Source organism: Megalobrama amblycephala, linkage group LG12, assembly GCF_018812025.1.
Source record: "Megalobrama amblycephala isolate DHTTF-2021 linkage group LG12, ASM1881202v1, whole genome shotgun sequence".
NCBI classification, from domain to species: Eukaryota; Metazoa; Chordata; class Actinopteri; order Cypriniformes; family Xenocyprididae; genus Megalobrama; species Megalobrama amblycephala.
The window spans coordinates 13987830-14000837 of NC_063055.1; the positions used below are offsets into that span (position 1 = coordinate 13987830).

The window sequence follows — 13008 nt, forward strand, 5'->3', positions numbered from 1 at the left end:
GTAGCCTATGTTTAGAGAGTTATTGTATGCCAATTCAAGTTAATTGTAATTAAAGATTACAAGTCACTTTTTTGATAAAAAGATATATAAGTCAGTAGTATCTCCTTACATTACATCCAGCAACAACACCATCAACTGACAACACAGTGACAACACAGTTAAAGCAAGAAGAGAAAAATTTAATGTTAAAATGTTAATCTTGAAAAATCAAGAGCCCATCTAAAGCAAACACTCAACTTCATAACGGTGACTTCAAACTTTATTATTTTCTATAAAACACCCACATAGAAGGCGTCGTTCTCGGGACCTGGTGCAATGTTCCCTAAAAGTTCTCTAAAGGTGATGAAAATTCTGAACCTTTACAGAACATTAGTGATGTTCATAAAACTTCCTCTTTTGGTAATGAAAGTGCTGGAGTTCAAGGTTCCTTATATGACTTTAGGGGGACGTTCCATTTTCATTATTTTATGGTGAAATCTCATAACGGGATCAAAACCTACCATCACTGAGATCTCGTGACCACCAAAACCGACTGTCATTGAGATCTTGTGACCCACCAAAACCTACCATTGCTGAAATCTCGTAATAGGATCAAAACCTACCATCACTGAGATATCATCACTACCAAAACCAACTGTCATTGAGATCTCATAACCCACCAAAATCTACCATCACTGATATCTTGTGACCCACTAAAACCAAACATCATTGAGATATCATGACCCACAAAAATCTATCATTGACATCTCATAACCCACCAAAACCTACCATCACTGAGATCTCGTAACTCACCAAAACCTACCATCACTGAGATCTTGTGACCCACCAAAACCGAACGTCAGTGAGATCTCGTGACCCACAAAAATCTACCATTGACATCTCATAACCCACCAAAACCTACCATCACTGAGATCTTGTGACCCACCAAAACCGACTGTCATTGAGATTTCGTAACCCACCAAAACCTAACATCACTGAGATCTCGCGACCCACCAAAACCAAACGTCATTGACATCTCGTAACCCACCAAAACCAAACGTCATTGAGATCTCATAACCCACCAAAACCTACCATCACTGAGATCTCGTGACCCACCAAAACCTACCATCACTGAGATCTCGTAACAGGATCAAAACCTACCATCACTGAAATCTCGTGACCCACCAAAACCTACCATCACTGAGATCTTGTGACCCACCAAAACTGACTGTCATTGAGATTTCGTAACCCACCAAAACCTAACATCACTGAGATCTCGCGACCCACCAAAACCAAACGTCATTGACATCTCGTAACCCACCAAAACCAAACGTCATTGAGATCTCATAACCCACCAAAACCTACCATCACTGAGATCTCGTGACCCACCAAAACCTACCATCACTGAGATCTCGTAACAGGATCAAAACCTACCATCACTGAAATCTCGTGACCCACCAAAACTTACCATCACTGAGATCTCATGACTACCAAAACCGACTGTCAGTGAGATCTCATAACCCACCAAAACCTACCATCACTGAGATCTTGTGACCCACCAAAACTGACTGTCATTGAGATTTCGTAACCCACCAAAACCTAACATCACTGAGATCTCGCGACCCACCAAAACCAAACGTCATTGACATCTCGTAACCCACCAAAACCAAACGTCATTGAGATCTCATAACCCACCAAAACCTACCATCACTGAGATCTCGTGACCCACCAAAACCTACCATCACTGAGATCTCGTAACAGGATCAAAACCTACCATCACTGAAATCTCGTGACCCACCAAAACTTACCATCACTGAGATCTCATGACTACCAAAACCGACTGTCAGTGAGATCTCGTAACCCACTAAAACCTACCATCACTGATATCTTGTGACCCACCAAAACCAAACGTCATTGAGATATCGTGACCCACAAAAATCTATCATCGACATCTCATAACCACCAAAACCTACCATCACTGAGATCTCGTTACTCACCAAAACCTACCATCACTGAGATCTTGTGACCCACCAAAACCAAACGACATTGACATCTCGTAACCCACCAAAACCAACCATCACTGAGATCTCGTGATCCACCAAAACCGACTGTCATTGAGATCTCGTAACCCACCAAAACCTACCATCACTGAGATATCATGACCCACCAAAACCAAACGTCATTGAGATCTCATAACCGCCCAAAACCTACCATCACCGAGATCTCGTGACCCACCAAAACCTACAATTACTGAGATCTCATGACTACCAAAACCGACTGTCATTGAGATCTCATGACCCACCAAAACCTACCATCACTGAAATCTCATGACCAGCAAAACTGACTGTCATTGATATCTCGTAACTCACCAAAACCTACCATCACTGAGATCTTGTTACCCACCAAAACCCACTGTCATTGAGATCTCGTAACCCACCAAAACCTACCATCACTGTGATATCATGACCCACCAAAACCAAATGTCATTGAGATCTTGTAACCCGACAAAACCTGTCATCTCTGAGATCTCGTAACCCGCCAAAACTGAACGTCATTGAAATATTGTAAAGAAAAAAGTTGACCATCTTTGAAATCTCGTAACGGGATCAAAACCTACCATCACTGAGATATCGTGACCCACCAAAACCTACCATCACTGAGATCTCATGACTGCCAAAACCGACTGTCATTAAGATCTCGTGACCCACCAAAACCTATCATCACTGAGATCTCATGACTACCAAAACCAACTGTCATTGAGATCTCGTAACCCAGCAAAACCTACCATCACTGAGATATCGTGACCCACCAAAACCTACCATCACTGAGATCTCATGACTGCCAAAACCGACTGTCATTAAGATCTCGTGACCCACCAAAACCTATCATCACTGAGATCTCATGACTACCAAAACCGACTGTCATTGAGATCTTGTAACCCACCAAAACCTACCATCACCGAGATCTCACGACCCACCAAAACCAAACGTCATTGACATCTCGTAACCCAACAAAACCTACCATCATTGAAATCTCATGACCCACCAAAACCGACAGTCGTTGGGATCTCGTAACCCACCAAAACCTACCATCACTGAGATATCATGACCTACCTAAACCGACAGTCGTTGAGATCTTGTGACCCACCAAAACCTTCCATCACTGAGATCTCGTGACCCACCAAAACCAAACGTCATTGAAAACTTGTAATGAAACAAAACCGACCGTCTTTGAAAACTCATAAAACTTGTAACGAAACTTGTAACGATACAAAACCGACTGTCATTGAGATCTCGTAACCCACCAAAACCTACCATAACTGAGATATCATGACCCACCAAAACCAAACGTCATTGAGATCTCGTAACCCGCAAAAACTGACCGTCATTGAAAAATCTTTAAGAAAAAAGTCAACCATCTTTGAAATCTCATAACCCACCAAAACCTACCATCGCAAAAATCTCATAACGGGATCAAAACCTACCATCACTGAGATCTCGTGACCCACCAAAACTTACCATCACTGATATCTCATGACTACCAAAACTGACTGTCACTGAGATCTCATGACCCACCAAAACCTACCATCACTGAAATCTCATGACCAGCAAAACTGACTGTCATTGATATCTCGTAACTCACCAAAACCTACCATCACTGAGATCTTGTTACCCACCAAAACCCACTGTCATTGAGATCTCGTAACCCACCAAAACCTACCATCACCGAGATCTCGTGACCCACCAAAACCTACAATTACTGAGATCTCATGACTACCAAAACCGACTGTCATTGAGATCTCATGACCCACCAAAACCTACCATCACTGAAATCTCGTGACCCACCAAAACTGACTGTCATTGATATCTCGTAACTACCAAAACTGACTGTCACTGAGATCTCATGACCCACCAAAACCTACCATCACTGAAATCTCATGACCAGCAAAACTGACTGTCATTGATATCTCGTAACTCACCAAAACCTACCATCACTGAGATCTTGTTACCCACCAAAACCCACTGTCATTGAGATCTCATAACCCCCCAAAACCTACCATCACCGAGATCTCGTGACCCACCAAAACCTACAATTACTGAGATCTCATGACTACCAAAACCGACTGTCATTGAGATCTCATGACCCACCAAAACCTACCATCACTGAAATCTCATGACCAGCAAAACTGACTGTCATTGATATCTCGTAACTCACCAAAACCTACCATCACTGAGATCTTGTTACCCACCAAAACCCACTGTCATTGAGATCTCGTAACCCACCAAAACCTACCATCACTGTGATATCATGACCCACCAAAACCAAATGTCATTGAGATCTTGTAACCCGACAAAACCTGTCATCTCTGAGATCTCGTAACCCGCCAAAACTGAACGTCATTGAAATATCGTAAAGAAAAAAGTTGACCATCTTTGAAATCTCGTAACGGGATCAAAACCTACCATCACTGAGATATCGTGACCCACCAAAACCTACCATCACTGAGATCTCATGACTGCCAAAACCGACTGTCATTAAGATCTCGTGACCCACCAAAACCTATCATCACTGAGATCTCATGACTACCAAAACCAACTGTCATTGAGATCTCGTAACCCAGCAAAACCTACCATCACTGAGATATCGTGACCCACCAAAACCTACCATCACTGAGATCTCATGACTGCCAAAACCGACTGTCATTAAGATCTCGTGACCCACCAAAACCTATCATCACTGAGATCTCATGACTACCAAAACCGACTGTCATTGAGATCTTGTAACCCACCAAAACCTACCATCACCGAGATCTCACGACCCACCAAAACCAAACGTCATTGACATCTCGTAACCCAACAAAACCTACCATCATTGAAATCTCATGACCCACCAAAACCGACAGTCGTTGGGATCTCGTAACCCACCAAAACCTACCATCACTGAGATATCATGACCTACCTAAACCGACAGTCGTTGAGATCTTGTGACCCACCAAAACCTTCCATCACTGAGATCTCGTGACCCACCAAAACCAAACGTCATTGAAAACTTGTAATGAAACAAAACCGACCGTCTTTGAAAACTCATAAAACTTGTAACGAAACTTGTAACGATACAAAACCGACTGTCATTGAGATCTCGTAACCCACCAAAACCTACCATAACTGAGATATCATGACCCACCAAAACCAAACGTCATTGAGATCTCGTAACCCGCAAAAACTGACCGTCATTGAAAAATCTTAAAGAAAAAAGTCAACCATCTTTGAAATCTCATAACCCACCAAAACCTACCATCGCAAAAATCTCATAACGGGATCAAAACCTACCATCACTGAGATCTCGTGACCCACCAAAACTTATCATCACTGATATCTCATGACTACCAAAACTGACTGTCACTGAGATCTCGTGACCCACCAAAACCAAATGTCATTGGAAACTTGTAATGAAATAAAATCGACCGTCTTTGAAAACTCATAACGAAAAAAAGTCTGACATTGAAAATCACTGTCATTGAGATCTCATAACCCACCAAAACCTACCATCACTGAGATCTCTTGACCCACCAAAACTGACCGTCATTGAGATCTTGTAACCCACCAAAAACCTACCATCACTGAGATCTCTTGACCCACAAAAACCGACTGTCATTGAGATCTCGTAACCCACCAAAACCTACCATCACTGAGATATCATGACCCACCAAAACCGACCGTCATTGAGATCTTGTAACCCACCAAAACCTACCATCACTGAGATCTCTTGACCCACAAAAACTGACTGTCATTGAGATCTCGTAACCCACCAAAACCTACCATCACTGAGATATCATGACCCACCAAAACCAAACGTCATTGAGATCTCGTAACCCGCAAAAACTGACCGTCACTGAAAAATCTTAAAGAAAAAAGTAAACCATCTCTGAAATCTCATAACCCACCAAAACCTACCATCGCTAAAATCTCATAACGGGATCAAAACCTACCATCACTGAGATCTCGTGACCCACCAAAACTTACCATCACTGATATCTCATGACTACCAAAACCGACTGTCACTGAGATTTTGTGACCCACCAAAACCAAATGTCATTGGAAACTTGTAATGAAATAAAATCGACCGTCTTTGAAAACTCATAACGAAAAAAAGTCTGACATTGAAAATCACCGTCACTGAGATCTCATAACCTACCAAAACCTACCATCACTGAGATCTCGTGACCCGCCCAAAACCGATTGTCATTGAGATCTCGTAACCCACAAAAACTGACCGTCATTGAAAAATCCTAAAGAAAAAAAGTTGACCATCTTTGAAATCTCATAACCCACCAAAACCTACCATTGATGAAATCTCATAACCCAGCAAAACTGAAAGTCATTGAGATCTTGTAACCCACCAAAATTTACCATCACTGAGCTCTCGTGACCCACCAAAACCAACTATCATTGAAATCAAAACTGACCGTCATTGAGATTTCGTAACCCACCAAACCGACCGTTATTGAAATGTTGTTAAGAAACAAAGCCATTGAAATTTCATAATGGAAAAAACGGCCTTTATTTAAATATTGTAAAGGAACAGTTCATTGAAATCTCAAAATGGAACAAAACCAACTGTCATTAAAATCTTGTAAAAGAACAAAACATACCATATTGAGATCTCCTAAGTAAACAAATGAAAATTTGACTGACAATGAAAGCAGACTCCCACGTAGAAGGCGACATTCTCGTGACCTTGCGCAACGTCCCCTAAAAGTTCTCTAAAGGTGATGAAAATTCAGAACCTTTACAGAACATTCGGGATGTTCCTAAATCGTCCTCTTTAGGTAATGAAAGTGCTGCAGTTTAAGGTTACTTATATGACTTTGGGGGATGTTCTCTTTTGGTTATTTCATGGTCAGAAAAAGAATGTTACAAAGAGGACATTTGGGAAGTTATCAGAATGTCCTATAGTAACAGTCCCCTAAACATTCCCAACATGTCCTGAACGTTCCCCAAACCTTAAATTAGATCCACATCATGACCGTCTCTGAAAATTCTGGGAACGTTACTAGGTGACACGTTACCCCGCTAGAAATTTTATGTTCCCAGAACATTCTTAGAACGTCCCCACTGGTGTTAAGGACATTGTGTAGTAACGTTCCCAGTACATTCACAGACAGTCACGATGTGGAGTTATTTTAAGATTTGGTGGGAACATTCAGAACGTTTTGGGAATGCTTAGGGGACTATTACTACAGGACATTCTGTCAACTTCCCAAATGTTTTCTCTGTAACATTCTTGATTGACCATAAAATAACCAAAATGGAACATCACCCTAAACACATATCAAAAATATTATTAAATGACCAACAAAGGACTGTGTGGGAACATTCAGTTAATATCCTAATAAAGTAAAGTCAAAATATCAAGGGTTAGGAGACCAACTAAAGCAAGCGCTTATCTCTGTAACGGTGACATTCATACATTTTGATAAAACATCAACAGCTTATTAAGAAGATTTGTATGAAAGAAACAAAGTCAGAGTGGTTTGTAATAAGTGAAGATGCAGAGATCTCGAGAGATCTGTTAGTTTTTAACGTTCTGTTTCTGGTATCTGAGTTTTGTGAGGTTACCATTGTGCTGGAGAGTAGAGCCTGTGCTTCAGGCAGTGATGATCCAGAAACATTGACGTTTTGCTGCATGTTGCTTTATTTAAAGGCAGTAGCTGTGTAGTTGTTTTGTTATGTCTTTTAGTAGCTTTTTGTGATGTCCTTAGCAGTTTAGTTTTCAAACAGGTCTCTGCAACATTTTGATTTTAGTTTAATTTGTTACACAAAATTTGCCATTGTTATAGGGAAGTTGAGAAAATGAGATCTGGTTACATTTTACACCGATTATGTTTACAGTGCCACTTGAAAGTTTGTGAACCCCTAGCAGAATCTGTGAAAATGTGAAAAATTTTGACACAATAAGAGAGATCATACAAAATGCATGTTATTTTATATTTAGCACTGTCCTGGTTAAGATATTTTACATAAAAGATGTTTACATATAATTCACAAGACAAAAAATAGCTGAATTTATTAAAATTACCCTGTTCAAAAGTATGTGAACCATTGATTCTTAATACTGTGTGTTGTTACCTGGATGATCTATGGCTGTTTTTTTGTTTTGTGATGGTTGTTCATGAGTCCCTTGTTTGTTCTGAGCAGTTAAACTGAGCATCTTTTCCAGCATCTTTTGCATATTTGAACCCTTTCCAGCAGTGACTGTATGATTTTGAGATCTATCTTGTCACACTGAGGACAACTGAGGGACACAACTATTAAAAAAGGTTCAAACATTCACTGATGCTCCAGAAGGAAACACAATGCATTAAGAGCCGGGGGGTGAAAACCTTTTGAATTTGAAGATCAAGGTGAATTGTACTTCTGTCTTCTGGGAAACATGAAAGTATCTTCTGTTGCTTCCGAAGAGCAGTACTAAATGAAAAAAAAAACAACAACAACAGATATTTAAACAAAATAAAAAAAAATGTGGACTTCTTCATCCTGTTCAAAAGTTTTCACCCCCTGGCTAATGCATAGTGTTTCCTTCTGGAGCATCATTGAATGTTTAAGCCTTTTTTAATAGTTGTGTTTGAGTCCCTCAATTGTCATCAGTGTGATCAGATGGATCTCAAAATCATACAGTCATTGTTGGAAAGGGTACATTTTAATAAATTCAACAATTTTTTTGTCTTGTGAATTATATGTAAACATCTTTTATGTAAAATATCTTACTCAGGACAGTACTAAATAAAAAAACAACATGCATTTTGTATGATCTTATTATTATTATTATTATTTTTCACATTTTCACAGATTCTGCAAGTAGTTCACAAACTTTTTCTTGCAACTGTATTTGTAATAATATTTTATGTTGGACAGAGAAACTGTTGGATGTCTGGCAGGAGGTTGGACTACAGCTGAATGGACCGGCTATGGCCTCATGCACCTTCTGTGATCAGCCTCTCCATTTTGACCTCATAAGCGAGTGAAGGTTTCAGCAGATCAAGACGAACATCTGATTTATCATGTTCAACTGAGTCTTCAAAAAATCCTCTTCAAAAATCCAGAATATTGTCATGGTATCTATGATAAATGTAGAGGGTGCTCAAAATGTCCTAAATCAATTAAAGCAATGTTTGTGGCAAAAATAGTGTTTCTGTATTGTTTTCTGTGACTATTAATGATGTAAGAAGAATTTGTTTTCACATATTCATGTAAGTGTACCACTAAAATTAGATATTAAGACTTGATTGTGTGTCCTCTCTGCATGACAACAAACCTGCACATTGGCACTTTTGGTAGTTTACTATTATTGAATATATGTATCTCAGTCATTGTTTTCAATAATACATCAAGATGTTATTGTATGTAGGCTATACATACACATGAAAAAGTATGTTTAATAACATTTTATACTGAGACTATGCCACATGTCCCATAGCTGTTTTGGACTGTTTTATTCTTTTGCACTCAAATTCATGAATTTATAAATTCAATAAATACGGTCAGTTCCAATAAAATGCCTTTGGTAACTTCTTACAACCACTTGGTTACAAATACCAACCAAAGCAGTGGATATTTGTATTCTGAATCTGATGTATTTAATTTTAAAGTGAGAGACTGGAAATGCCAGAGGAACATTTGCAAAACACTAACAAACATCAACTGTGACTTAAAATTAAAATTGGCTTACTGAGCTACGAGATCTCATAATTTTAACTAATACCACTAACAACTTTGCACAAAGATTACTAAATCATGTGTCACAAGAGCATTTCAATCTTATATTTATAATGTTGTAAATAATGAAAAAATAAATTAATGTATAGTGCAAATACATTTACACAACTTTTATGTGTTGTATAATATTTTTATTGTTCAAGGCATTGATGATACAAAACCCATTTTTCTGTTTGATCTTTAATAGCTGGCCATGTTCTGTAAGAGATTAGAAAGGGAAAAGATTTTCAATAGTATCACAGTATTTTCCATAATAACAAACACTACCCAAAATGACATTTGCAGTTTATTTAGCATATTTGTTAATATAAAACACTTACCTTGCTGATCCAGTCAATGTAGCCACTCACACGAGTGAAAACGGTGGGCTTCTTGGAATAGTTGCAGCTCAGGCCTGAACCAAAGCTCACAATACCATGGACCTCCCAAGCGCCATCGCTACCAGCACAATTCAGGGGGCCACCAGAGTCGCCCTGGGTTGTGTGACAGAGGCAGTTTTATTTAGCCTATTGTTGTTGTTTCCATCATAGTTTTTGTCTTTTGATGAAAATATCCTTTACATTTATTAAACATTTCGTCATGTCTTTCACTTTTTATATGACATGAAAGGCTGGAATACACTATACAACTTTTGCTCAGATTTTAGCCCAGATTTTGTCTGGACGCGTTGATGATAGTTGCTGAAAATCAGAGCCAGTCTGCAGGTTTGAGTCAACAGATTTAATAGACAATCGTGTAGTGTATGATGGGTAAAAGCTCAGATTGTTATTTTTTTCTTCAGACTGATTCCATCCGGGCGGAGGATATCAAAACATATTGGATATCTTGATCCGATTTCAGAACACATATTGTTTTATCTGCTATTTGTCTCCTAGCCAGGAGGTGCATGTTTCTGCATGACTATAGGATGTGATCCTCAGTGTTAAAGTATGATGCCCAGTTTTTCTCTTTACAAAGTTGTCAAGTGCATGATACCTAGCATTTTAAAATCTGTTCAGATTTCACATAGTGTATTCCAGCCTATTATTGTATGCAAATTCAAGTTATTTGTACTTAAAGATTACAAGTCTCATTTTTTGATATGTGAGGCAGTAGTATCTCCTTACATTACATCCAGCAACAACACCATCTCCACCGGCACAGACCATGTTTTGTGTGACCTGAGAGCCCCACCAGTCAGACTTAGAGCAGGTGGCGTAATCCACCACAGGCAGGAGAGCCTGCTGCAGGATATCAGCAAGGGGTCCATTGGCTAATAATTAACAATGAAAAAAGTTGGATGAGAAGAACAGAAGAAAAAATGTCTAAAATGTGGAAATTTTCTGTGATCGTGTTGCTTGTCTCAGTCGGTTGAGTTCGAAATCACAACTTGATCCATATCCATCAGCATTACTTACTGTAGAGACGTCCCCATCCAGTGACGTAGCAGGGAGCATTGTGGGGCAGAACAAGGCCATTCGCAGGAAGACATCCAGGTGTGATCTTGTCACTAGCGGTGACAGGACTCTCCAGTTTGATCAGGGCGATGTCATTACTGTGGTCCAGAGACAATATTAAAACTAAATTTCATTGCACAAGTGTTTACAATACGAATCTCTGTTCTTCATGAGGAGTCTTTTAGCCCCTGTACCGGATAGTGAAGGAATTCCAGCCCTCATGGACAATGATCTTGCTGGTGGAGATGGCGAGAGATCCGTTCTCCTCCTCCTTCAGGTTATGTTTTCCCAGATACACCCTGTAAGTTCTGCTACTGCTGCAAGGCCACAAGAGAAAGACAAAGCATTTCAGAAACATTTACAAGTGCTATCAAATGGTAAGTAATACCATGGTACTTTGATATATATGCCATGTAACTAAATTGTATAGTAATATTAAAATAGTACTTTTTTAAAATCCTCAGCCTTCAGACTAACCTGATGCAGTGAGCAGCAGTCAGAACCCACTCATTGGAAATAAGGCTGCCTCCACAAGTGTGGTACCAGCTACTACCACTCCTGTACTGGAGGGAGATCTGGATGAAGAACAGAGCAGGGGTCAGTTGACTTCCTTGTGTCCTTTTGTATTTTATATATATGAAAATTTATATGAACGCTTCAAATTTCTAAGGCCTCTAAATGATCAACATGATCAAAACTTTGCTGAAAAACATGTTGGACACAATCTACTATATGCCTTCTGTTGTCTGATTGATAGTTTATACTTTTTTAGTAAGCAAAAGGCCTTTTAGTATAATTCTAAATATATATATATATATGTTCATCTCTCAATCATCATTGTCAATGTTTCAATGTCAAATGAAACATCTGACATTGAAACAATAAATGACCCCCCACAATAAAAACTACAAAGATTTTATCATGAACCTAAGCATTTAAATATCACCTATATAGAGAGTGACAAGTGACAAGCCTCTTAATAAAATTTTTATTCCTCCAGTATGAGCTTCATAATCCCCAGTATCATAACATATGAGCCATAAAAAGCCTGATGCTTGATGTCTCATATAATTAAGAGCTGATTTGCTCAAAACGTCATATTATGCTATTCTGGTGAGCTTTAATAATAATAATAATAATAAAAATAAATAATAATAATAATTATTATATATATGGTGGGAGCAACAATGTGCTGACTTTGTTTTGCATTTTCAAATATGACAATAAAAAAACAAAATTGCAACCTTTTTTTGTTTTTAGATTTTTTTAAAATGTTTTGTCTAAAGGTTCAATAAACTTTTCCATTTAAAAAATGAATGGAATGTGCATTTACCTGCCAGGGCCAGCTGTTAGGGCGGACATCCACACCCCCCACAACCCTCGACACAATAGGAGGGTAGGTGGGCAGCCCACATCCGTAAGCTGAGGTCAAATATAACACATCATGCTTTTTTAAATAACAATAATTATTAGGCATTTTAAAAGAAATATATTTGTTAAAACTTTTTAAAATATTATCAATAAATAAATCAATAAATAAATAAAATGTAAAAAATATAAAGTTTTAATCATTTGAATGAAAATGAAGAACCAGACCTTAAATTAGTATATCAGTCTTTAAAGGTTTCTTACCTCCAACAACCAGAACAGCCAAGACCAGAAACTTCATCGTGGTTCTATCTTCAACGTTTGCCCTCTCTACTGTGCCTTATATACTGGCCAGTTCACTTTCAACGTAATGTATGACCAAAGTTAAGCAAACGTTTGGAACAAATGTCCTTGACTGCTTTAGGAAAAACAAATAAAATAGCACCACT

General features: G+C 38.7%; 1 protein-coding gene across 1 annotated transcript; it reads right to left on the minus strand.

Moving 5' to 3' along the window:
* Window positions 1-9864: 9864 nt before the first annotated feature.
* On the minus strand, window positions 9865-12963 carry ela2l (elastase 2 like). Its single transcript, XM_048209429.1, has 8 exons — window positions 12824-12963; window positions 12525-12613; window positions 11669-11766; window positions 11386-11508; window positions 11153-11289; window positions 10862-11007; window positions 10076-10228; window positions 9865-9953 (listed from the first exon to the last, which is right to left on the minus strand). Exons 1-8 carry the CDS (start codon window positions 12858-12860, stop codon window positions 9936-9938), a joined length of 801 nt encoding a protein of 266 aa, XP_048065386.1. The 5' UTR covers window positions 12861-12963; the 3' UTR covers window positions 9865-9935.
* Window positions 12964-13008: the final 45 nt, after the last annotated feature.

Excerpts from the sequence above, each read along its gene's own strand:
- ela2l (XM_048209429.1), bottom strand. The coding sequence starts at position 12,860 with ATGAAGTTTCTGGTCTTGGCTGTTCTGGTTGTTGGAG. Across the intron at positions 11,767-12,524 it reads CTAACAGCTGGCCCTGGCAG|ATCTCCCTCCAGTACAGGAG; the intron begins GTAAATGCACAT and ends TTCTTCATCCAG. Across the intron at positions 10,229-10,861 it reads GTGTTGTTGCTGGATGTAAT|GGCGACTCTGGTGGCCCCCT; the intron begins GTAAGGAGATAC and ends CACACAACCCAG.